General features: G+C 40.5%; 1 protein-coding gene across 3 annotated transcripts in view; it reads right to left on the reverse strand.

The window, feature by feature from the left end:
- The window catches only part of FOXP1 (forkhead box P1), a 585,986-nt gene that overhangs the window by 220,802 nt on the left and 338,653 nt on the right, over positions 1-26,531 (reverse strand). For all 3 annotated transcript variants that reach the window (XM_036868301.1, XM_036868303.1, XM_036868300.1), the window contains exon 6: positions 6,184-6,368. In XM_036868301.1, coding sequence (XP_036724196.1) covers positions 6,184-6,357 — 174 coding nt within the window. In that variant the 5' untranslated portion in view covers positions 6,358-6,368. The remainder of the gene's footprint in view (positions 1-6,183; positions 6,369-26,531) is intronic.

Below are 26,531 nucleotides of genomic sequence, written 5' to 3' on the forward strand. Positions count from 1 at the left end.
TCAAAGACCAAGTGATGAAAAGAAACTTTCTAATATGGGGTTCAATTCCCTATATAAACTTCCTTTCTCCTGCTCCATCCACCACTTGCATTTATATTGCTATTCTACTTTGTCATAAAAGCAGTCACCTTATAACCCTTTTTATCAAGCAATCTGTGCACTATCTAAAAGGACACTAGACTCCATCAGGCGAGCTATAGGTTTACATTACACAAACATACCAATTCTGCCTGTTCAGCACTAGTTGTCAATAAAGGCAGGCACTTGCAAAACAGCAAAGTAGGTTGCTTGCCTTCAGAGAACAGATAGGAGCCTGCCAGTTTCGCAAAACAAACTCTTTGCAATCACCTAAGCTAATCTGTCAACAAATTACCATTAAAGTCATCCCTCCTGAAAGTTCAAAAAGAGATTTCTGATTAGACAAGAGATAGGGAGTAATTTTTTTTTTTACTCTTATTATTAGCTCACAGGTCAGGGCTGAAAATTACCTTCTCAAAGTAGCAATGCCTTTGCTTCAAGTCAAGAGGGTTACACTTCACTCATAGTGAAATGCAGCATCTGGGTTTCTAGTACTACACTCTCTTATGTACACGACTCTTTTTTTCTGGGCCATCTTAATTTTCAATGGAGAGATTAATGACACACAACTGTTCAGAAATCAGAACTTGAAAGAATTTCATACAAGGCTCACATCCCGAGTTACATAAATCTTTGACAACAATATTTGGATGGAAGGCAGACCTAAACAACAGAGTAGAGAACTAAATTTAGCATTCAGGGGGAAAGATGCCTTTTCCAGAAATAGCCACAAAAGGAATTGAGAAAAAGTGCAAGTCTGTTATTGTTGTGGCTGCTTTTTCTTTATTTGTCGGAATTATCTGAATTCCTGTCTGTTTCATTTCAATTTGTTTGATTTTCGCTAACATTTCGGTGGCATTGATTCCTACAAAATATTTTTGACCATCAATATTGTCTATAATATTTGAACTCTACCTTGTATCCCAGAAGAGGCTATCTGAGCAGAGCAATTCCTTTAAAGTGTTTTAATTTTATAATTTAAAACTATAGCTTGGGTCTTCATCTATGAGTGAAGGAAGGCACTGGCCCCTATCACAATCCCCAGCCCCATGAGGGCACTTAATAAAGATGAATAATCTCTTCTTCTTCTGTACTTTCTTCTGAAAGCTTCCCTCTTAGGATACAAAGATGCTGACCACCTTTACCCTTCCAATGGCATCCAGAGACCCTCCCTTTCAGACACAGTCCCTGGCTGCTACAATGGGAATTTGAGGGGGTTCCCTACAAAGTTCATAAGCAACCTTTTTCAAAGAAAAAGAGAATGGTAAGGCTGAACTGGCCACTGACACCTCATCTTTGCACCTACAGATACACACCTAATCACCTGGGCTTCCCTCTGTAGAAGGGTAAACAAGCAAAGGGTGGCCACTGGAATTTAACACGGTCCCCCACAGAAAGATGGGGGAGAATGAGAAACAAAGGGAGGGCCCCTATCATAAGACCTTACTGCCCATCCAAACACTGACAGCTATTTCTTCCAGGCATTGTTTTCTACAGAGGCACTGAAAATTTGAAATGTCGGTAGGACATTCTCCCTGTTCTGTTCGATAACCACTAGTAACTTCAGTCACAAAAACTAAAGGAAGGGATTCATTCTGCCATTTTGACAACAAAGAGAAGAATTTCTGAGCGTCTCTGGTCCTGTGTAATGACTCATCTTTTACCTCCTTCAGTGGCTCATTGGCAAAATTCAACCCAGTGTATCCTCCTCCTTCTCGTTCATGATTTTGCAGAAGCTCCCTATCCTTTCTATTTCTTTTACCTCCTTAATAGTCATTGACTGTTTTTTTCTTTTAAATTATTAACATGAAACATGTACGTCTTTTGGGCTAAAAGGTCCAATACCTTAAACCAAATGTCAAAGAAGCAATATGAAGTAAACACATCACTTGTCCACACTCTCCAAATAATATATCTTTGAATTCCATATTTAGTTTATTTTTTTTAAATGTTCTTCTCACAGACTACTTGTAAACCGCCCTTCTCATATAAAACGACAGCCATACCTCAACACTCTAGCAAGCAAAGCTCTCCCTACACTGATTTGCAGACAATAAAAGTGCCAGGTGGTACCAAAAAAAAAAGAAAAAAGAAAAAAAAGAAAAAAAGCCCATCATTAAATGGAATGTTGTTAAGAAATAGCTGTTTTATTTAACAGCTATTCATTTTTATTGAATAAACATTTTCTAGTATGCATTCTGTTAATTGACCTGACAGCATATGCTGTATATGGAGAAACTTCTAAACATTATGCTCTATGTAATATGCTTATCTGAAAAAGCTCTCATTTGCAGCAATATGGAAATAAAATCCTGCTTTCTAAAATTCAAGACTTTTAAAATGCATTAATCCACACAGTTTGTGAAATTGTTCTGGACATTTTAAAATCCTTTCTTTAAGAAAGAAAGAAAAAAAAAACTTTAGTAATTGGTAATAGTATTTGTTGCTGAGTTTCATAATGGAGTAGTCCATATCCAATACAGAACTTTCACGGACCTAGAAATGGGACAGGGATAATAGGAAAATAAAAAGCAGTGATGGTACTGGGTAAAGAATTATTCAATGGCTAAAAGAAAATGTTCGGAAGCATTATCAAATTATATTATTAGAAAACTATTGTTATAAGAGTTTCATGCCCCAGATATAAGTAGAGTTGAAACATTACAGAGATAATACATTTAGTTTTGAGGAAGGAAGACAGTTTGTGAGTGTGTGGGAAGGCTCCTCCAGCTAATGGTAGCACCTCTCCTCGGCCGATGGCTTCTGAGTGATGATGGCAACTTCCAGAAAAGAATCACCAACTCCACTGCCTAGAGGGTACAAGTCAGCAAAGGTACTGGGTGGGAACTCAGGCTGACTGCCGGGCTATAGGCTCCCTGACTTAGTAGCAATTCATCTCCCAACAATCATTACCCTTGTAGGAATATTGGCCACGGTTACCAGATCTGCTGATTTTTCGAGAGAAAATGTAAAAGCCAGATTTCTCCCATTTTTCTAGGTGGTCAACAACATAATTAAACACACACACACACACACACACACACACACACAAGTCTGTCTGGACCCAATTTAGCCAACCTATAGACCAAACCCAGCACAGAAGTCACTCACTTCACAGCGAATCTTCGTGAAAGCTCTCCATCCTGAAAGGGCACTTGCTCTCATTCGTAATTATCTTTGGTAATATCGATCAAACATGGAGAGGCTTGCATTTATGTATTTTAAATCCTGGCACTAGGTAAAAATTCTCCCTATATCGTCAATGATCGTACTGGTGCAACTGGAAAATCCTAGAACATTCAGTTTCATACACAGCATAATTAACTCATTTTTATACCAAGTCCTTTTAAGCCAGATCTTTTTGTTCCATGGACTTCTAACATATTTTACAGTTCTAATTCTCTTCCACTGTCCTACATTAATCAAAGCTGTAACCCCTGTTGTCTTTGTACTACAGAGTCAGAATGTGCCCCTGGCGAGGAATGGGGGAAAAGTCAACAGGAATTAAATTTCAGTGCAACTGTTTACTCAACTGTGGCCTGCAGTTATTGAAATTTTATCCGTGGTTTTGTGTGACTACCGCAGTAATGAATTCAGCATGGCTGTGATTTTCTCATTGCTGGTATTCTCACTTCAAGTAAAAACCTGTAGAATAAAAATGACGAAAACAACCCACGTCCATCACGCTGACGTTCGGATTTCTCCAAACTGTTTAATTGTAGCAGTTTTCAGTCTGTTAGAAAACTGAGGATGCGAGTCCCGTAAAACTTTTTTCAATCCTGTCGGGGTGTTTTTTCTTATTTCATCTACAGATTTTCCTTCCCCCCAACAACCTGTTAAGAGCCTCATCATACACTTAGGGAAGTCACACAGCTGTCAGTATTTTATTTTAAAAGACCAAAAAGGCCTGCCAACCACAATATGTGGGGTTTTAGCCACAATGATAGACCCAACTGCTTTTTTCCTTCCCAAAACATATCCTTGGCAATTAGAAATAAAATTGTTATAAAAATATTAAAAGCACTTTGAAGCACAATCAAAAGGTGTTGACTTTTATATCAATAACCCATAACAACATAGTTTCCAAAGTGGTCACAGCCGAGATAAAGAGGGGAGACATGAATAACTAATTTTGCTACTGATGGTTTTCAAGGAAGATGCTGTTAAAATGCATGTATACAACTTTCTTCTGTGAGGTTAACTTGTGGTTGGTGTTCGTGGGGTCAGGCTGTGTCTGTGTGTGAGTGTGTGTGTGTGTGTGTGTGTGTGTGTGTTGATGGTATAAAAGTAAAGTTTTTGGCTGGCTTACGACTTTGAGATAGTGGATGATTTTCAGTTTTTCAAATAAAAATCAGAAGAAGTTAATTTTCATTTATCCAATTAACATACTCTAAATACTAATTACTCGGGGTTCATACCACATCAGTCAATAGCCCCACTTCAACCGCTCCATAAAGAAACAGTTGACCTTGGCCTCTGTATGGTAAGGGCACAGAAAATGGCAAACCAAATGACCAACTATTTATTCTCAACAGAACCATAAACATCTGAGAATATCAAATGAACAAATACACACACAAACACATGGATACCTTTCTACCATATACTGATAGTTTTTGTCAATAACCGCATTGGGTGGAATTTGGCCATTTGCACTAATCCAAGTACCCAAAGTTTATACACAACATACATCATAAATCCCAGCTGATGTGATGCCCAGGAAGCAGGCACTACCGGATTTGAGCTGCCACTAAAAGAGAGATCAAATCACTTCAAGTCCTCTGAATTAAGACCTTAGCTTGTCTGTTAGTTTCCTTCTCTTTCTCTCTGTTGTATCTTTCCCCGACAGATTCCATTGTCTCATGCTGGTTCCACCAACTTCTGATAGACTAACAATCTAATGGTTCCTTATTTGTAAAAAATTCTTAGTAAGGAGAAAATAATCCATGTTTTAGAGCCTGTCAAAGCCTATATCCCTAAAACAAGGAGGGACTGCCTTGGCTTCTCTGATACAGATTCCAAGAAAATGGTTTGAGAAAAGGTTTGTGTTTTTCTTTCTCTTCCCTCAACCCCCAACAATTTCTGTTTCACTCAGAAAGTCCAAAGATGCACCATTCTTTTTACACCTTTTTCCAAATGGCACCATTACTTTGTACTGAATAAATGAATCAAACACTAAAATGCAACAAAAATCATCCGTTAGCATTAACGAAAACAAACAATATTTCCTAATTACAAGAGAGGCTGGGAAAACAATGCTTATCTTCAAGCAAATGCTATTTACTTATTTGAATCTGCATCAACACTGGCCACACAATGCCATTTTCTGGGTCACACCCTTTACCATTTGGAAATATTTTACCAGTCACTCCCAGTTACCCACTTAAATGCCTACAAAGGATATAACATAATGAGTACATCGCACCTTACGTGCATTTTGGGGAGCCACCATTAAGAGAGAATTTAAAACATTAACAGGATTTAGTCACATACCAACTGCCATACGTATGTAGGAAACATCTGTAAGTGGCCCATCTCCCTAAATTCCTCCAGGTAGCAGCAAGCAGTTTCTCACACCGATGCCTATGTTATTGATGTCTTGTTATCTACCCAATTCTGCTTGGGTATTTCCATTTATTTCTATTCTCCTAAGTCACCTACTTTTCTCTCTTATAGCCCTCATTTCTCTTTTACCCTTGATCCCTTATTTTATTTCTCTCATCATAAGGCTTAATAAGCCTATGTATCTATTTTTTGATTCAAGCTCTGGGAACCATTTCTCCAAAGATTTGTTTTATTTCAAGTAGTTAAAGTTTAGGCTGACGCATTAGAGGCTCAAAGGAAGTGGCCAGGGGTCCACCCAACCTCATTTTCAACCACCATTCCCCAAGACAGAGGGGGCTTCCAAGACTCTACTTCTCAAGCCCTTGGCAGTTCCGTCTCTTAAAGCCAGTCACTGGGGCCCTGGTGCGCTAGTGGCTTCAAAGATTCTGCTTACAGTCGGAGAGCCGGTGAGCACCAGGCATTCGCAGCAGTCAAACGTCAGGGTAAGCGGTAGCATTGGCACCCACCGCCCTCCACGGCCCCCGCTCCAGAGCTCAGTACCTGCTGCTGCTGCACGTGGGCCAGATCGGCCGCCCCCACGTCCACGGCCGGCGTCTCCCCGTTGGGCCGCCCTTCCCGGAGACCGCCGCACTCTAACAAGTGGTTGCCGCCACTTGACCCATTCTGGATGGCTGAACCGTTACTTTTCGTCTCAGTCCCAGATTCTTGCATCATGACTCAAAAACCTGGTAGAAGGATTTTTAGGAGGGAGCCGGGGAGAAAGAAAAAAGCAGCTGTTAGCACAGTTGTTATACATTAGGAGAAGGGCCCTGCCTTCAGTGTTGCCAAAATCTGTAAACAGTTGTCATTTCCTTTCACTCACGTTACCCCTTAGAAATGGTCCAATTGCCTAGTTTTTGAATACAGAACTGTATAGCACAGGGAACTCTATCGGTATTCTCTAACAGCCTAGATGGGAAAAGAATCTGAAAAAGAACAGATGTATGTATATGGATAACTGAACCACTCTGCTGTACACCTGAAACTGACACAACATTGTAAATCAACAGTAGTCCAATATAAAATAAAAATTAAAGTAAAAACTTGAAAAAAAGAAATTCAAGTTTTACTAGTATTGTTCTCTATATGTTATCTTTTTCCCCTTAGAAAAAAACAATTATTTTCAGGTGAACCTAGAATTTATGGTTAAATTTCTGTGATTATATCTGGATGCTTTGTTCGAAAACTGGTAAGTCATTCTGTTCAGCATATTAAGTGTAACATTAAATTTTAGTATATGCAGGCTCTGTGTGGTGTGTTACACTCTTAGAGAAATATTCTCCAAATTCAGGCTATCAGAAGATGACGCACATTACCAATAGGTCCCCTGAGGTAATCCGTGCTGAAAACCCTTACACTCAAAACCCAAAAAGCATTTTACAGATTCACACTCCTTGGACTCATTCAGGTACTGAAACTCTTCAAAAGTGGCCTTTCCAATAAGATAGGCCTCTTTGAGGGAGAGGGAAAAAAAACTCCCCACTTTTCAGAAGCTAAACAAATTCAGACTCTTATCTTTGCCTTATGGTTAAAATTCTCCTGAGAATTCCCATTCAAAGAGGTGTTTCTCATACTGGATTCCTAACCTCTAGCTTGGTTTAAGGCCTGAAAGGTCTGGGCCTCTTATGTTTGTTTTGGAGAAAATGTTGCCTAGGCAGACCAAAGAAAAGTTCTGAATCTGAAAGTACTAAACATCAAATTAAAAAAAAAAGAGAGATATACATAGTAGTCCCCCCCTTATCCAGAGGGGATACGTTCCAAGACCCCTAGTGGATGCCTACTGAATCCTATATATACTATGTTTTTTCCTATACATACATACCTAAGACAAAGTGTAATTTCTAAATTAGGCATGGTAAGAGATTAACGATAATAACTAACAAGAAAAGAGAACAATTATAACAATTACTATAATGTAAGTTATGTGAGTGTGGTCTGTCTCTCTCAAAATATCTTGCTAGACATATTTAATGCCTTTTCCATCTTAAATAAGCACTTATCACGCACTATGGCCATAACTTTTGCCGCTCCAGGTATGACAGCAAAACTAGCATGAATTTCTTTTTTCTTGATTCGTTCTTCCCACAGATCTTAGCAACTTCACCACATGATTTTTTTTTCTTTTCTTATTACGTTGAGAACTTTCACCTTCTCTCTTAAAGGAGGTAATTTATGGCTTCTCCGTGGCACATTCAAATTGCCGCCATCACTAGTCTTGCGCTTTGGGGCCATCATTAAGTAAAACAGATGTTACTATTTTACTTAAGGTGTAACAGGTGAACACGGGCACTGTGATACTAAGACACAACCAAGATGGCTACTAAGTGACAAATGGCTGGGAAACACTGGATAAAGGGGTGACTCCCAGTGGGTTGGAGCAGGATGGTGAGACTTCATCACGCTGCGAATGGCGTGGAATCTAAAACTTAAGAACTGTTTATTTCTGGAACTTTCCATTTAATATTTTTGGATTGAGGGTAACAAGCCTCAGAGAGCGAAGCTGTGGATGAGGGGCACAACTGTAAGTCCAAGACAAGTCGCTAGAGAATGTGGCCTTTGTGTAAATACATCTCACACTCCTTGTTGCTCTCTGGGTACAAAACCATGATCCCAAGGAGCCAATTCAGCTCTCAGTAAAGATGTCCAATTATGACAAAAGACAATAGTTGCTAATATCAATTATGACAAAAGACAGGTAATATTTGCTAATATCAATTGTGACCACCTATCGATCACCAGTGTTGTGCTGGTCCCGACTGCAGGCGATTTATATGTGTTCTCCTATTTAGTTCTCAGGACAATTCCTAGCCCCAGTTTCTAGATGAGAAAACTAAGGCTCTGTGAGACTTATTTTAATTTGCCCACTAAATATCATAGCTACTAGTGGTGGAACCAAGATTCGGACAAATTCAGTCTGACGTGTTTTCTTGAAGTTGAGGTGAGGTGGGGGAAGGCAAACAGTGAAGATGCCAGGGTGACACTTCAGGTAGAGAGGCCAGAAAAAACAAGAGTCACTAAAGGAAGATGGCAGCTCAAACGTCCAAGCTGAGAAATGCCCGTATAATTAAGACTTTAGTAAAATGTGAAACACCAATCCTAGATAAAAAGGGGGGAAGATAAGTTGGTTGGGAGATTGGAATTGACATATACACACTACTATATATAAAATACGTAACTAATGAGGACCTGTTGTATAGCACAGGGAACTCTACTCAGTGCTCTATGATGGCCTACATGGGAAAAGAATCTAAAAAAGAGTGGATGTATGTATATGTATAACTGGTTCACTTTGCTGTACAGCAGAAACAAACACAACATTATAAATCAACTATACAATTTTTATATTAATAAAAACTAATTTAAAAAAGAAGGGCAGAAAACTTCTAAACAAACTGATTCAAATCATGGAAAGACATATGTACCACCAGTGTTGCAGATTTCTCCCCCCACACGTGAAATATGTGACAACAGGGAAATTTAAACACTCTGGGCATCTTTAGAGGAGGTTGCCTTCTTGCTAGGATTGGTTTTAAGTCTCTTTTCTATAAACTCGTACAAAAAACAAATGGAAAAATTAAAGCAGAAAAATTCCTATCTGTCTTTATTTCCTTTCAGTGCATAGTATTACCCAACGTAACTACAAACTTCATAAACCCAGAAGACATATCTTTTTTTAAAGTTAATCCAATTCTGGACTGGATTAAGAATGGCATTTTTTGTTAACAGGTGGGAAACAAACTCAGACACAACAGCTGATTCACTCTCGTCTCTTTAGATCAGATATTTCAGTGATTATAGTCCTTTAAAAATTGTGTTCATATTCTTACTGTCTGCAGAGTAAAGAATCTACCAAAAAACAACTAAAACTTTCTCCGGTATGCAAGAACCAGGCAAAATGCAAGTACCTAGTTTATCACCCAAAAATAAATAAATAAATAAATCTGTCAAACGTAGGTACTTTTCCCCCCAACATTTTAGTTTCTCTGCCACAAACTTGCCCATATATATAGAAGCTTAGGAAAAGACAGTGTTCAGGGATTTAAGGAAGAGAACAGTTGTCTTACTGGTGAGCAAGGAAACCCATTTAATTATTAGGATATATCACAAGCATAGCTGAAGGAAAAAGAAAAAAGTTTTTAACCTTCCACAAAGCCTATCCATTACAGGGGTTTCCCACCCCACAAAGACAAAAGCACTGTCTATACCTAAACTCTATACCTGCCCTCAGAATGGGGCATATTTAGCCAAACAGCTTGTCCTCAGGGGGCAGAGCTACAGGTAAAATGCTGCTTTCAAACCACGTGACCATCAGGACCCCAGACCTGAAGACAGGTGTCGGTCGAAGAGATCCCGCTCCTGTTTCCGGAGTTTGACACCATCATGGTGGGTGGAGTAAGAACTATCCCCAGTGCACAATTTGATGAGAAGGGTTTGGTCCATGCAGTTCCAAAGAAGACTGCCAAGTCCTCCAGCACAAGTTTTGCAGGCATCAAGCCAAGCAGCTTGGCTTGCGAACCAGGTTTGTGAGAGTGCAGGCTTTGGGACCAAAATTGCATAAAGGATTATTTTGGTCCGAGGATGTCCTTAATTAGTCAAGTGCTAACAGTAGTATGTCAGTTGGAAGATTTAAATTTTCCCATAATCTCCCACACCAATCAGGAGAAAACAGGTTTTTTGAAAAGCACATGTGAAAAATGAGGAGTGTCAATGTCTAAGAACATTTCTAACAATATCTGGGCTGGCAGTTTTTCTTTCTATGGAATGTTCCAAGCCATTTAATAAGCCTTTATATCTGTGTCATGCTGCACAAACGACAAAGCCCTCTTATGTACTTTTCAAATGCAGAAGAATTCTCTGAGGGAGAAAAAGCAGGGAATGCTATTCCCATTTTACAGATAAGAAAACTAAACCTCAGCAGGTTAAGGAAGAGATGCCGCCAGAATCGCTCCCCCTTGCAGACGTGAACTTGTCTGTTCAAAAAATGGTGAGAGAATTTCCAGTTTGCAAAGTCCTGTGCAAAGTCCTGTTCCAGTTTGCAAAGTATATCGAGGGAAAGAAAACAAAGTCAAAACCCAAAAAGACAACAATGAGGGTGGCAGGTAGACAAAGAAAAGCATCTAAAATACAAAGCTGAAAGTGTGAGCATTCTTTAGCGAACCACTGTATTTGTCTCTTTCTACTGAGTTTTACAATTTTAGCATCACCTAAAGCAAGTCATGGGAGAGGCATCTGTGTTTTCTAACATAGCATGCTGGACCCTCTATTCTTCCGTGCTCATCCCAGGCACCCAGTGTGCATAACCTCCGCTTCCCTCTGGGACACCCTAGAACCAATGAACTGCTTTGCTCGTGACAAATTGAAAACAACAAACAGCGCACAACCACCCAAAGTGCCTGAATAGGAAAGCCATGGCACCTGGAGGGCACGGCCACGCCATACCCACTCATAAGTCCTTTCTGGAGAAACAAAGCCCAACCTTCCTCTGGCTTTCTCTATGGTTTCTCTGAAGGCGCGGGGCATGTTTAAATCACATATGATCCATTCAACACAACCTCACAAAAGCTGATGCTACAAATCGCACAGATGTCGGAAAGCTTAAGGAAGCCAAAATGGCCCGCTTCTCGTCTTGCTTGGAAACATTACAGAGCTACTGATTTCAAAAGATCGATTTTTATGCTGGAGGGACTTGTAGGAAGGATAAGAACTGAGTTTAGCGTGCTTATTTATTGTCGTTGCCAACAGAGCTGCTCTCTGGAAGTATTCTGGAAAATTCATAATATCCTGGCCAATGTATTTATAGTAAATGAAAGCAATGCTTTCTTATTATGATTATTTCCTTGGTTACAGTGTTGATGCTGAAAATTTAAGGAAAATAAAGCCCTTGTTATCATGCTTGTGAAAGATTTTAAGCTAACAAAAAGTTCAGTCTTGATTCCAGGGCAGTTAATTAAGGTTGACCAAGTCAGGCAGAAGTAAATTAACTTGGCTGATCAATTATTTATATGAAGCAGAATAAATGCCCTTAAAGAACTTGGTCTGTTCATGAAAGGATGTGTAAATTAAACTAAACATAGTTTTGTAAAATATATTTCTACGTCTGTGGGGAGAGGAGAAGAAAAGTTAACGGTGAAACCACTTTTTAGGAAAATGATTAGAGTGATTACACGGTCCTCCTCCCACCCAAAAAAGAAAACTCCTCTTTCTCATTGTTCATCCATGTGTGAGGACAGAAGGAAAATGGCCTGCATTTTGAAGAGATAACAGGAGCTCTGAGGAAGAAAAAAAAAAAAAAAGAAGGAAGGATGGAAAGGTGGAAGGAAGGATGGAAGTGACGGAGGAAAGGAGGAAGTGGGGAGGAAGAGGACAACTCTAGAAATGGAGAGACTATGTGAATTCCTATACAAGCGTCCCTCAGAGACGGTGCAGGTTTGGTTCCAGACCACTGCCACAAAGCGAATATCGAACAAAGTGAATATCGCAATAAAGCGAGTCACAATTTTTTTTGGTTTCCCAGTGCACATAAAAGTTATGTTTCCGCTATACTGTAGTCTAATAAGTGTGCAATAGCATTATGTCTGAAAAACAAGGTACATCCCTTAATTAAAAAATACTTCATTGCTGAAAAACGCTAACCACCATTTGAGCCTTCAGGAAGTTGTAATCTTTTTTGCAATAGTCATATCAAAGATCACTGATCATAGATCACCTTAACAAATATAACAATAATGAAAAAGTTTGAAATCTGGCAAGAATTACCAAAATGTGACACAGAGACACAAACTGAGCAAATACTGCCGAGAAACATGGGGCCGACAGACTTGTTCGACACACGGTTGCCACAAACCTACAATTTATTAAAAAAGAAAAAAAGAAAAAAAAAAGAAAAATGCAGTATCTGTGAAGTGTAATAAGGCGAAGTGCAATAAAAGAAGGGTATGCTTGTATTCTGGAAATCTTGAACACGTTCTGACGCCATCATCAGTTACTCTCCACACAGGGTTTGCAGACGGGTCAAGGAGGGTGGGAGTCAGGCTAGCTCTTGTTCTAAAGAAGTACTCTTTGGGACTTCCCTGGTGGTGCAGTGGTTAAGAATCCACCTGCCAAGGCAGGGGACATGGGTTTAATCCCTGGTCTGGGAAGATCCCACATGCCGCGAAGCAACTAAGCCCGTGCGCCACAACTACTGAGCCTGCACTCTAGAGCCCACGAGCCACAACTACTGAGCCTGTGCACCACAACTACTGAAGCCCGCGGGCTGCAACTACCTAAGCCCGCACGCCTAGAGCCCGTGCTCCACAACAAGAGAAGCCACCGCAATGAGAAGCCCGTGCACCACAACAAGGAGGAGACCCCGCTCGCCGCAACTAGAGAAAGCCCACGCGCAGCAATGAAGACCCAACGCAGCCAAAAATAAAAAAAAGAAAGGACTCCTTAAAATCCTCATGTTGCATCATGAAGTTTCAAAATCGTGATCATGTTCATGTGGTTCAGGAAAGAAGAAATAAAACCTGTCTGTATTAAGAATATAAAACCAACATGCACTTCTGGGTCTCATCAGGTCAATGATCTGGTTCCCTTTAAATGTGCAAACGATTTACCTGGCAACACGATACACACCTAGGAGTTTTAAGGTGTAGCTAAGGGGATCACCCCCCATCGTAGTTCAGTGGGGTGGCCTGGGAAACTAAACCACCCGGTAGTCTTACTTATTCTCATTCAAGTCAGGGAATCAAGCCACAGAAAGCATCCAGATGGAAGTTAGAGCCTCTCGGTAGAAGGCTTTACATTTCCTAGGGTGAGACACATGCTTTTCAATCGTCCACCCTTTACCTGGCAAGATGCTACTGGGGCAGGTGGCAGTGAGGAGATGAAGGGCTGGTGGAGGGGATTACAAGTGAAATGTAGGGGTTAAGGAAGCGGGTGATGGAGGGGCCTCGACTGGCCCCAAGATACTGAATGACTGTCTACAAGTGGTGGCCTCATAGCATACTCTCAAAGATAAAACAAGCAGTTGGCGGGGGGGGGGGGGGGGGGGGAGGAAGAAAAGAACAGGTGAAACAGAGTGACCACACCTGATTATTTTCTCATCCAAGAGCACTTCGGCAAGCTGTCAATGAACCCTTCAGACACCACCATCTGTCCGTCCACTGCCCCACTGGCAGGAGTCCCATTTCATGGAAGGACCATCCAAGAGCCAAGTTTAGGAAGAGAAGTCAGGGTGCTGACTGTGCTGTGAAGGCACCATCTTCCAATACCAAATTTTCATAATTATAACAGAAAGGCGTAAAATTTTCTAACGCGTGGCAGTTCAAAAAGTAATCAAGGGAAGGAGCCGGAGGGCTATTTTAATATATGCAAAGCTAGTGACCCACAGTAAATGGGAAGTAAGCCACAATGAATACAAAGTAATGCACACAGACTGAAGTCCTGGTCTGATGAGAGACGGCTAAAATTAACACCCAATTAATTTCCGAATTGACAAACAAATGAAACCCATAAATCTACTTTCTCATTAATTTTCTCGTGGTATAATTTAAAGCAGTACTATGAGGGCAAAAACTGAGCATTATCCATCATAAATACCAAAAAGATAGCACTGTAACACCATAAATTATGCATATTACCTGTTGTTAAAAATGATTTATGAATTATCAACTTTACAGTGCACTGTAGATACCTAGATCTATCTTTAAAAATCCGAAATTTCTTCTTAAAGAGGAAAAAGTTCAGGAGCAATGAAATGGTCGAAAGCATGTTAAAAAAAAAAAAGTGGCCACTTATTTATAGTCATATGGGAGGATCAGGGCAAAATTGGAATCTTCATAGATCTTAGGTTAGAAGGGATTGAGAGGATCATGCAGGTGATGGGCTGGGCCACTCGGGGAGGAGAAGAAATAAATAAGGTCCAGGAGCATCCCTCCTAGGAGGCACTGGCATTTGTGTGTTAAAGGAGCTACCCATCCCTCTGCCCTTCAAGAATGCAGGAAATGCAGGGTTTGGTGTGGCAAAGGAATGGGTACAGCCAACAGTATGGTGGATACATCTCAGAGAGCCAGAATCTGTAACAACAGGGATTCAGTGAAAAAAGGAATCCTCAGTTGGTGAGAAGTTTGGGATGAAAATTATGTTCATTGTTAATAAGGTAATAATTAATAACAATAATACTGCAAAAATTAATAATAATGTAGCTCTCTTACATTTACAGCTCAAAGGAGGGGAAAAAAAAAGAAATAGGAACTAGTTTGTATTTATCAATTGAACCAGAAGCACTTTGTATTTATCAATTAAATGGAAGAAAAAGCATTCAGATTAAAATGATTTCCTTCTGCACCTCTCCACCTCCGTGTGTTTAATAAGAATTAAAAGCCAAAAATTCCTTTATCTCCAACTTGACTTTCAGACACGCCTTGCACAGAATAGGAATTCAATACATAATTGCTGAATTTTTACCTAAATTATTACACAACAGAAAAACCCAAGTCCAACCTCTCAATCAAATGAGATCAAGGGCTTGTAGTCACCACCTTTTATGTTGCTTCTTCTAAAATACTGTTTCCTGTACTTCTTGGGAATGACTAACCGTTTTGCAGTTCTAAAACTCAGAATAGAACTTGTGCCATTAAATCATTTTAAGTCTTCATAGAAGTAGGATTGTCCCAGTTGTTGAAAATGTAAAGGTAATCAACCAACAAAAAACGCTACCAAAACCCATAGTGAACATTTAATACACACAAGGACAATTGAGAGGGCCTGGAGATGGTAAATAACAGGATGTTTCATTTTCCCTGTAATTCATGACTTGGAAGAGAATTAGAAGAATAGGGTGGTAACGAAATGATGCTCCTAACAGAAAGATGGTTTCCCTTTTCTACCAGCCTTTCCAGGTGAAGACAGGAGACTTCAAACTTCCAAGGAAAAGGCATTTCTGAATTTTAATTCCAGGACAGCAAAGCTTTTCAGAGAAACTGTAGATGCCGCTGTCTCACGACCTGTTGTAACCAAACTTTCTGAGACTCTGTACTCTTTATAAGACATCCATGAGTACAAATGACAAGCATCCCACCCTCTTAAAAGTTACAAATGTCTAATTTATATTTTTAGAATTTCGGCAACCATTGGTCTTGTTTTCCTTCTCTCCCAGTAGACAAGAGTTTAAGTGTTGTGATCATGGCAACTGTGGGCAAACTATAGAAGTTAGAAAGAAGCCGCTCTAGGAAACAAAAGTACAAAGAAGAATCCATACCCACTCCCTGTCATATTAATCCAGACGAGCTCAAATAATTAAACAGAGACTAAAAAGGAGCCTTGCCAATCCAGGACTAGGCTGTTTGCTTTGCCACAAGGAAGCCGCTGAAGCTTAGGGTTTGACGGAGCCAGGTGTTCTGCGGAGCTTAATTAAAATGCATTTTCATAGAACAAAACAGATTTTAAGTTTGAGAACTAACAAAGCCTGTAGAACTTTAATCATTCAAACAGCTGAATTCTCAGAAAGAGTCTGGTGGAATCAAGTGACAGACAACCAGTTCAGAATACATAGTTTTTTCATTTCCATATTTTATATAGCTGCATATACATGGGGCTGGGTTCCTAACAGCAATTAATGACCAGCATGTTCGATGACACACTTCACGTGTCTCCCATTTCTCCTGCAGCCCCTAACCGCTCTGGTGGCCAAAGTGAACAATAAGTTCACAGCATCATGGCAACTTCATGAATGCAGCCCATCAGAAGTCTGTTGCCTGCATTTCTCCATTGCGTGAAAGGGACAATTATTTAATTTTATCCTTGAAAAACTCCAATATGAATGTATGCATTTCTCTCCCCTCCCCAAAGTCGCTCTTAACAGAGAGATTAGCAGGCTTTTACTGATATGAAAGACCACCATTTGTTGAAGGTCATGACCCCCCCAGCCTCCAGCCTCACCCCAGTCTGTGGTGTATCCTTGTAATTTACAGCAAAGTCTAGCAAGCCCTGCCCAGTGTTGAAACACAAGGTGAAGTCAGAAACGGCAACAAACAATAATTTAAAAAACAGAAAACAAAGATGATGTGAGCTGAGTTTGCTCTGTTGTTTGCAAAACATGACAAAGGACAGGCTCCTGTTGGCTTTTATCTAATGTGCTTGCCAGTGTCCAAGAGTCTGAGTCTCTCTCTCTCTCACACACACACGCACACGCACACGCACACGCACACCCTCCAAGCCGAATAAAGAGATACAAGGTCTGCTTTACTTAACCAGAAAGGATACAACACCTAAGTGCATTTTAAAATGAGACAGGTAAGTGTAACAGGTAAGAATCAAAATACTAGCTTTTTAAAATATATCCCTGCATATTAATTGTATGCTTTCCTCTCAGGATGTCTCTATATCACAGAGGAATTGTTCAGAACATATTAAACTAAAAGTTAATCTTCCTTTTTCAAACTTGATAGAGTACATGCATCACAGAGGGTCCAAAGAGAGCCCACAGGACAACACACAACACATACCAAATGCAAAATCCAAGGATTGTACCTTTCGGAGGTGACTGCCTTGTTCATAGCACTAGACTTTTTCTCCTAGACCTTCTAAGTCCTTGTTTGTTCCACAAAGAGTTTTCTAGCCATCTGATGTTCTATTACTGAGCTAGTGGCCTTTCAGGAGAGCTCTCTCCCTTCTGAAAAAAGCAAACAACTGCATAGATATCATTACACTAAGGAAATCTCTTAGAAAAACCAAACAACTCGCTAATCTCTCCAGCCCCTTCATCTAAGCAAAAGATAAGAAAAGCAAACCTAAGTCTGTTTCAACCACATTCCAGGGACAAGTTCCCCTTTTTCTTTCTTTATCGAAATTCTAGCATTTAAATTTTTTTTGTTGTTTTTTTGCTTTTTTTAGTGTGTGTGTGTATGTTTTTAAAAACAGACCTTGCAGGATAAACTGCTGCTCACACCCGCAAACAAAGCAATATTTGTTTAATAACGATTGCTGCCATGGGTACAGTAAACAAGGGGCCCAGCACTTGTGTTTATGAACAAACACATCATCTTACAAGAGCAATTTAACATTAACCAGGTGGAATAATCAACAGATTTCATAGGTGACACCAGGGGCAGGACTAATGTAAACAGAACTGGGGAGGAGAGTGGGGCTACTCTTTGGGAATCAAGGTCGAGGTAAATGCATTACAGAGTAAACAGCTGCAAAGAAGGCAAGATAAACAAACAGTCATTCTTCTGACATTTAGAGAGGCAGAAAGGTTGTATGTTACATAGATCAGCTGCTGACCACCATGAAATCAAACCAGTTGGAGACCAGGCCTGCTTGTTTGCACAATGCCATGTTTGCTTATAAACAACAATTTGCCGTTACCAACCCCGCATTACTCATCATCACGTAAGCCAGAGCGAATCAAGTGAAATCCGGTTAACTCTTTACTGGTGACGTTACTTAGCAATCCAAAAAAAGCATGGCCCCCTTTAAGAAAAACAGGTTCCCCCCGCCTCCCCCCCCCACCCCCGCGCCCCAAATGAAACAGAGTTCAGTCAATGCCCTTTTATTTCCTGGCTTGTGGATAAAAATAAAGCATCTACACGGTTTCAACTACTATAGATTGGATCTGGTAACAGCTTTAAAAGACTGCAATATTTTCATGCTTGAGTAACCATGCATTCACTTCCTGGGCTCATCTCCTTTTATCAATGAAATATATGGGTCAAACACGGATTCAGATCTGGAATGTTGTACCTAGAAGGAAAACCCTGATGTTCCTTTCTCCCCAAGTTTCTTGATCCAAGATACCTTTAAGCACACTGTATTCACAAACAGATCTGTAGCATTCTCAAACACCCTGCAAAAACCAAACTATACCTGGTGATGATTTTGCCCTTAAAAAAGATTATATAAATACATTAATCAGTTGATGTTACGTATGAGGATTCAGCAGTTCATGCTGTCAGCTTCTCAAAGAAATCTTAAGTCTTCAAAGCCAAGAGTAAACAAGCTTACTGCGTCCAGTAACAAAGTGTCACAAAGAAATGTTCCACCTTCAAAAATTTGTTTCATGTGTACTAACATGTAAAACAGTATGCTGTATATCATAAGAAAGTTATCATACTCTATCAGAGATACTATATTTAGGTATACAATTTGCAATTAAAACATTAGTTTGGGAATCTATTTTACAGATACTTTAACATTATTAAACTACTTAATTTTTGATATGTGTGAATAACATCCATTACTTAAAATTTAATAAGCAAAAACATACTGAAAGACAGTTTGGTAATTTATCTATATCTTACATTTATGATCAGTTAATTAATTTTTAAAAATTCAGCATTATGTCAGTGCAAAGTACAGCAAAACACTGCTGGATATCCGAAGCAGAATTTGAAAATAGAAAATGAAATTTAAAAAAAAAAGCAAAACTAAAGATACACCTCAGAAGATTCTGGCAATTACATTAGTAATGATCAGATTATTGGAATTTCCATCTCTGTCTAAAAATTGTAACAAAATTTTACTGGTCTTCCCCCGTCCCCCCTGATCCCCACACTGAATTCCACTACAGACTTCCTAACCTTCTCTAAGTAGCTCTTGTTCCCAGCTCCTGCTGCAATAATCTAATCTTTGTTCTGCAACCCTGAAGTCACAAAGTAACAGGGTATTTTCTTTTGTGTTTTTGTTTTGTTGCACTGCGGTTTGTTTCCTAAGTCCCTCTCTGCTGACTGTCTCCTTTCCCCAAACCAACACAGCCCCTAAGGCCTCGACAACGTCTGGAGAAGAAATTTCCATGGAGGGTTCAGTGCCCTAGGAGGAGGGAATTTCTCAGGCTCGTGGACCTGTTCCCACCTTACGGACACAGGGAAGGGACACGGAGACGTCTCCCTTTTCTGCCCTAGAAAGCCCTCTGGGGCTCAAGCTGTTCCACTGCCCTAGAGAAGGAAACCCAGCCTTGCTCAACTCTGGCTGATGATGCAAGTCCGGCTGCTGGAACAACACAGAGACTCTTCCTCAAATGCTTTGGGAACGGAACGTTCTCAAATTCCATGCTCACTGCTCTGCGCATGCGGCTGAGATGACTAGGAAACAGAGAAGTCCCTAATCCTATGTCCCAGCGAAACTCAAGGGAGAAAAAAATGAAGAAGTAAAAGCATAACGCTGTGTCCTCCCGTCCCTGTTGCCCATCTTCAATGGAAAATGCTGATTGCTCACTATCCACACTTCTCATATTTTCCAGGAGTTCTCCTGACCTTCATTTTTATTTTCTATACCTAAAGTCTGGAGAAACTAGACTACTGGTCAAGGATTATAAATAGGGTGTACAATGCTAAATGGTAATCCAAAGAGCTGTAAACATTTTCCTTGGTCAAGGTCAGTAACCAAGCCCTGGAGTTTTTAACGCCATGCTCTCCTTAGGTACATAATCATCACCCAAATGGAGACTCCTTTGAATTCTGAGATGATTCTACTGATTCCTTACCGTGAGGGGGATAGATAACATGCTTTTCTCCTCTATCCCAATTGTAGTGGTAAACTTGTTCTAATCCACCTTTAGTTGTACCTGCATGTGTCTATTTACTTATTTTGTTCCCCATAGACCCTAAATGTTTAAAGCTTTATTTACTAAAAAAAAAATTAAAAATAAATGAAAGAGGAAGAGAGAGTGCATTTATGAAGAAGCCTTTCATACGACATTTTAAAATTATTTTTTTACTTTTTAAAAATTTTTATTGAAATATAGTTGATTTATAATGTGTTAGTCTCAGGTGTACAGCAAAGTGATTCAGATATATATATACATATAACTTTATATAAATATAAATATATATTTTTTCTTCTTTTACATTCTCTTCCATTATAGGTTATTACAAGATATTGAGTAGAGTTCCCTGTGCTACACAGTAGGCCCTTGTTGGTTATCTGCTTTATATACAGTAGTGTGTATATTTCAATCCCCAACTCCTAATCATACAATCTGTTTGATATACCATTTTAAAAACTGAAAAGAGTCCTGAGGAAGCTCTGGGGAGACCCAAGATTGGAAAGGACTGATTTTTTCTTTCCACAACTCTTCTCTGGGACAAAAATCTTAACAAATTCTGAGATTCTTAGAGCAGTCATGCCATCTGAGTGGCCCCTTGAGCCAGTTTCCAAGCCTCAAGCATTCACTTCTACATCTACCTTCCTTATTTTTGCCCTCTTCATCTACACCTCCAATGTCATTTTTTAAATGTATGCACTTTTGGCAAACATAAATCTATTTCAGAGAAAACTTTGTATCATTTCATCAAATGGAAAAACCACTATGTATCCCTCTGAAGGAAAGACTTTGTAATAAATGTAATACAACCCAACCAATGTTATTAAATTCTAGCTAGATCTGCAGTCCACAAAGGCTCTGAGTGGGAGCCATGTTCTTTCTTTGTTAAATAGTGAGTTTACAATGGGAAGAGAGAGATTAAAGACATACTAGCGCCAAATGGAGACTTTCTCCTTGGCTTTATCAGAAGGATTAAAACAGACTGAAAATGGAATTGCTTCAGCATCAAATCACAGGAATGAGAATTGGTGAATGACTTATGAACCATCTAAAAATCCTCTTCCAACACACCAGGGAGTGGTACAAGCTTATGTCTTGGGAAACTGAGCTAGAGAAGGCCTAAGAGATCCACGCTGGGACCAGCCTACACCCCTGACTCCTAAGCACAGTATTCCTAACAATGCAACTCACAAAGCACTTATACAGAGCCTACTGTATACACTTATGCTGCTAAAGAAATAATCAACCGACTAGACTCTCTACTTTTGCCCCTAAACTAGATGGGACTCCTAGGCCGTGGGTATGATGCTTGTAGAAGACACCTTAAAAATCAAACCAGCAGCTCCAACACAAGCCTCCCTCCCAGGCCTGCCTGTTCTCACATCATCAAAAAGCTAGTCCAAGGGCCACTTAAGTAGAGCTGCCTTTCTTCAATGCAAGTTCAGAGTTTATTCATTACCAAGTAACTGCTATATGATAAAAAACTATAAGCATATCATTCAAACGCTTTATTGGTCAAAAAGACGGATGCTTTTATTAGCCCAACCTTTTTTGTAATGGAGTGCCACTGATGACCCAGCATTAGCCTCATTCCCTGCTATTAATCACACTTCTAAGAGCCCATTTTGCCTTAAAATCTTAAGAAATTGCTATAATTTAAAGACATGGTGTCTGCATAATGGGAAATGCCTCACAGATTGTATCATTTCACAAAATACAGTATTTTTTTTAATGGGAACAATGAACATAATGCTAAAGTATTACAAAATGGGGATAATTTTTATACATAAAAGTGAGATGTAAGCTGTCTTTTCTTTTTGTGGCTTTCCACATTTGCACACTTTAATCACTACCTTTGCGAAGTTGATTAATAAGGCATAGGCGTATAGTTTACATAGATTAAAATCAATGCAACACTCTCAAACAAATGAAAAATAAAAATAAAAGGGAGAAAACCTCATGTACTAAGATAGAAAAAAAACCATCGTGTGGTTTGAGAATATTCCATCAGTGGCAGATTCCTCATTCATCATATATAATTCCTGTGCCTTGTCTGTTCACATGAAGAGAACTAAAGCAAGCTCTTCAATAAGTGACTTCAGGACAAACTACAGGTATCTGTCAATTTACTTTCAGTGTGACTTCAATAATATAATGATGCCCTTACCTTGTAGGTCCTCATCTCATTAAACCACCCTTCATGACCATTTAGTACCCCTGAATATTATAAAGGAAGGCAGAGCTGAAAGAGTTTTTCAAAATACCAAGCTAAAATAAATCTTTTTCAAAGTGCCCCTTCAATTTTTACTACTACACAATTAGAACACAACATACATGAATTTTCAAATCCTGCATATCCGAAAAAATGGTGATATGATATTAACTTGATATTATATGATGAATGAAGGGTACACTCCAATTAGGCACAGAGATGATGAACAGATCTGGCGTACATGACTGGGAGGAATAGAGAATCCGTCAGTCTTAAGTCAAGAACTCAGATATCATCCTACGGTTAAGCAAGGGTTGAACTCAGAAACTGTGAAACAGCCAGAGGCTGGTGACACAGTATAGGTGGGGGGCCGGGCATCGGACTGCTCAGTGATAAGTAATCATAGCTCTGACTGAGGGGCCCCTTCTCAGAAACATGCTTCTCCACCATGTGGTGTCAAATGGCTAAGATAAGCACCTAGACCTTGAACCCACCACTCCTAACTAGTAAAGAGGCCAACCTCTGCACCTTTTTCTCAAGACCTAGGAGGAAGCGCTGAGCCAGGGAGGATATTTAAGAAGAAACAGTCACAGACACACCAACAAGAAGGGCAGAGCTTAAGATGCCCACAGCCAATGGAGCAGGTACCAATAGCAGGGTCAGTGACGGCAGCCTCTCTTCACATACTGGGTCCTGGGGTCACTGGATGGCTGCAGACTCAGCGGTCAGACCACCAGATGTCTGGAGACTCCAGATTCTCAACAGGACACCTTCATCAACAAAATATCCAAAGAAACTTTGGAAGGGCATTGCTACTCCTCGGCATTTCCATGGTAAGTGTGAAGAGTAGGGGTACTGGACATCTTTAGAGCAGAAACGCCACCTGGTACTGAGTACGAGACTTTTAAGGGAGGCAACAGGGCCTATGAGCATCGTCAATATCTGAGTTAAGACTCATCAAAGATCACAGCCCATGGATAACCAAATGATAGAAGGAGTCAATATACTGATCCAAGAGCAGATCTCTGTGGTACTTTCCTTAGGAGACTGGTACAGGTGCCAAGGCTCTGTCTCATGGCAAGGATTTCCAGACAAAACCACATACACCTCCAACAGATAAGGAAGTTATCACTTTTTACGCTGCAACTATGGTGCAACTCCACTACTCAAGGCATGGTTCTATGGAGAATAGCACAGGTATCGCGTGGGAGCAAAATGTACCTTCTCAGGCCCATCTCGGACCCACTGAACGAGCATGTGCATGTGGGTGAGAGCCTCCAGGTGATTCAATTAAAGTTTGAGAAGGCAGGTGTGGTGGAAAGAGAGTCGCCATTGGACCAGACATACTTGAATTTGATTCCCCGCACTGCCAAGTGCAAGGTTTCAACAAGCCGCCCAACCACTCTACCTTTCCATTTCCTCATCTCTAAAATCATACCACTCACTCTGCATCTGGATTCACTCATCCTTCGAAGCAGTTATTTATTTTGTCCCTATTATGTGCCAGGTCCTGTCCTAAGTGTGGGGCAACGATGGGGAACACAAATCGATACAGATCCACCGACATGGAAGTGACTAATGGGGAAAACACACATTAATCAATTATTCATATAATAAGTAGAGATTAGGACTGTGAGTACTGTTACAATGAAAAATGCACGGGGCTCTGAGAGCACACAAAGCTAATATATGTAAAGTGCCTAGTACGCAGTAGGTGCTCAATAAATCACAGGGATTATTAGTAGCCCATAAAACCCAGACCTTGGGGACGCCACTAAAAAATTCCCAAGTGCAGAATACTCCTCTCTCCATCATAAAACGAGTCTGAAGTAGGACTGTGTTCTCAGTGAAATGATTTTTAGAAACATTTCCTGCTTTCTCCTGGTGATATGAGGAATATAACATCGATAAAGTCAACATTTCTTTGAACAACAGCTTAGAGAACGACATTCACTTTCCGGGTTATTGTTCAGAATTAGCTCTTGTTTACCAAGTTGTAGTTAAAAGGGAAAATGCAGAGCAGGGCAGAGGGTAATACAGCTGACCAGCCTCATTCTGAGCAGTCTCTTGATGATGACTTTGAAGCCTCGATACCTCCAGAAAAAATCTTTAATTGCCTTTTCAGAAGCATTTCTCCTTTGTATACACGGTTTGTGGAAGTCAAGGAAGTACATGTTAATAATTGCAGAGAGGATTAGCAAGCTGTACCTCATGGTCTGGACGCAAGTGGTTAATGGCTAGTGAGCTTAGCATGTGTTGTCTACACAGTGGGAACACTGGACAGAATAGGCCGCAGAGATCCCACGACCAAATCCCCAACACCGAGGACACCCACCCCAGGAGGGGGGCGACCTTATTCTTCCTCACTGAAGAGAAAGCTTTCGTAACCTCACAACTGAGTGTGTTCAGCGTCCCTTCAACCAGCTCTCTGAGCCCACCACGGCTTTCTTATGCTCGTTTCCCATGAATTCGTGAACTTTACATAAAAAATTTAACTGTGATGTACTAGCTCGTCCTGTTCGTTTTGGGTTCTTTTCCCAAAAGTTGGCTTCCTTCCAACAGGTGAGTATTTGAGATGGGAGAATTCTGACCTCACTTTTACCAGAAAGCCCCTCATCGAAGAATACACAAGAGGAACTGCCTGGAAAAGGCAGGGACATTGGGGAAGGTGTATTACCATAAGACGTGGTTTGCGTTAAGACCTCAAGATTGTAATGTACAGGAGCTGAGTGATAACCCCATCAGCTCACACGCTGGAGCACCGATTTTGATTTTTATAAGTTGCTTGTATTGTTAGATGGAATAGGATAGAGTCACTATTAACTTGGTAAGCAGTCAAAAATGGGTGTTTTCCATTTATTACTGCCTGGAATAAGATACATCTTCAGGATAATTTCCCTTGGGTCCAACTATTAAAAATGCAAAGTATGAGGGGAAAGGATACATCTGGAATAATAGAAAACATCAGGGGAAAAAAATTCTGCCTAACGCTGTCGTTCCATGGCAGCGGTTCTCAACAGGGGGTGATTTCGCCCCCCTAGCCCCACCCAGGGGACATCTGGAAATGTCTGGGGACATTTTTGGTTGTCACAACTGGGAAGAAGGGGTGTTACTGGGAAACCAGGGATGCGTGTTGCTAAAATCCTACAATGCACAGCACAGGCCACGGCACAAAACTTATTTGGTCCCTCATGTTGGTAGCAACACAGTTAAGAAAACTGTTCTATGGAATTTGCACTGCATCAAAGCAATGAGTTATAGTTCTTTTTCGATAATAAATTTATAATATGCCTTAAAATGTTAATGACTTGTGATTTCTGCTCGCATTTCTACTTCGTAAATACTAGTGAACCGAGCAACTGTGATGGGTCAAGGTTAGGTAAAACTTAGGTGACGCCCTGTCATGGAGCGCTGTGTTTCACGAGGGTAGGAATGAGGAGGCTGAGGGAGAGCGTGCTCACAAGCAGATAGGAGGAGAGGTGCCTGGAAATGGAAGTGGCCAAGCCTGGAAGGGAAGACTGGAGGTGGAACCTTCACTGAGCTGGGAACAGGGAAGGGCTGGGATTAAAGGAATATTTTAGGAAGAGAAATCTGATGGAAGTACGCAGGATGCGGCTAAAGCAAGGAGACCAGGGGGCAAATTAGGAAGCTTGAGTCCAGTACTGACAGAGGCAGTAAGAGTGGGAATAAAAAGAGGACTGGGGGCTCCCTCCCTTTTCCCCCTGACTCCTGAGCACCTGCTCCATCATGACTCCCTCTTCTGCTGTTAAATCTATACTCTCCCCCTCCTGACAAGTACGCATGGCAATCTTAAAACAGGTTTCCTCAACCTCAAGTGTCTCTCTCGGCTCCCCCCAGCCCTCTTTCCATTTCCTGCCTGCTGATGGAGAGAACTAGACCTCATCGCCTCCCCTTCTTCCTCCCCACTGGGTCCTCAGCCCACTCTAAGCTGGCTTCTGCCCCGCTCCTCTGCCCCAAATATTCCTACCACAATCGCTAATGGGACTGGAGTTGCTAAATTCAATTGACACTTTTGAATCCTTACCTCACTTGACCTCCTGACACCACGTGACACTGTCATTCACATTGTCTCTCTCTGGGGAAAAAAAAAAT

The sequence above is a fragment of the Balaenoptera musculus genome, chromosome 11 (genome assembly GCF_009873245.2).
Source record: "Balaenoptera musculus isolate JJ_BM4_2016_0621 chromosome 11, mBalMus1.pri.v3, whole genome shotgun sequence".
NCBI classification, from domain to species: Eukaryota; Metazoa; Chordata; class Mammalia; order Artiodactyla; family Balaenopteridae; genus Balaenoptera; species Balaenoptera musculus.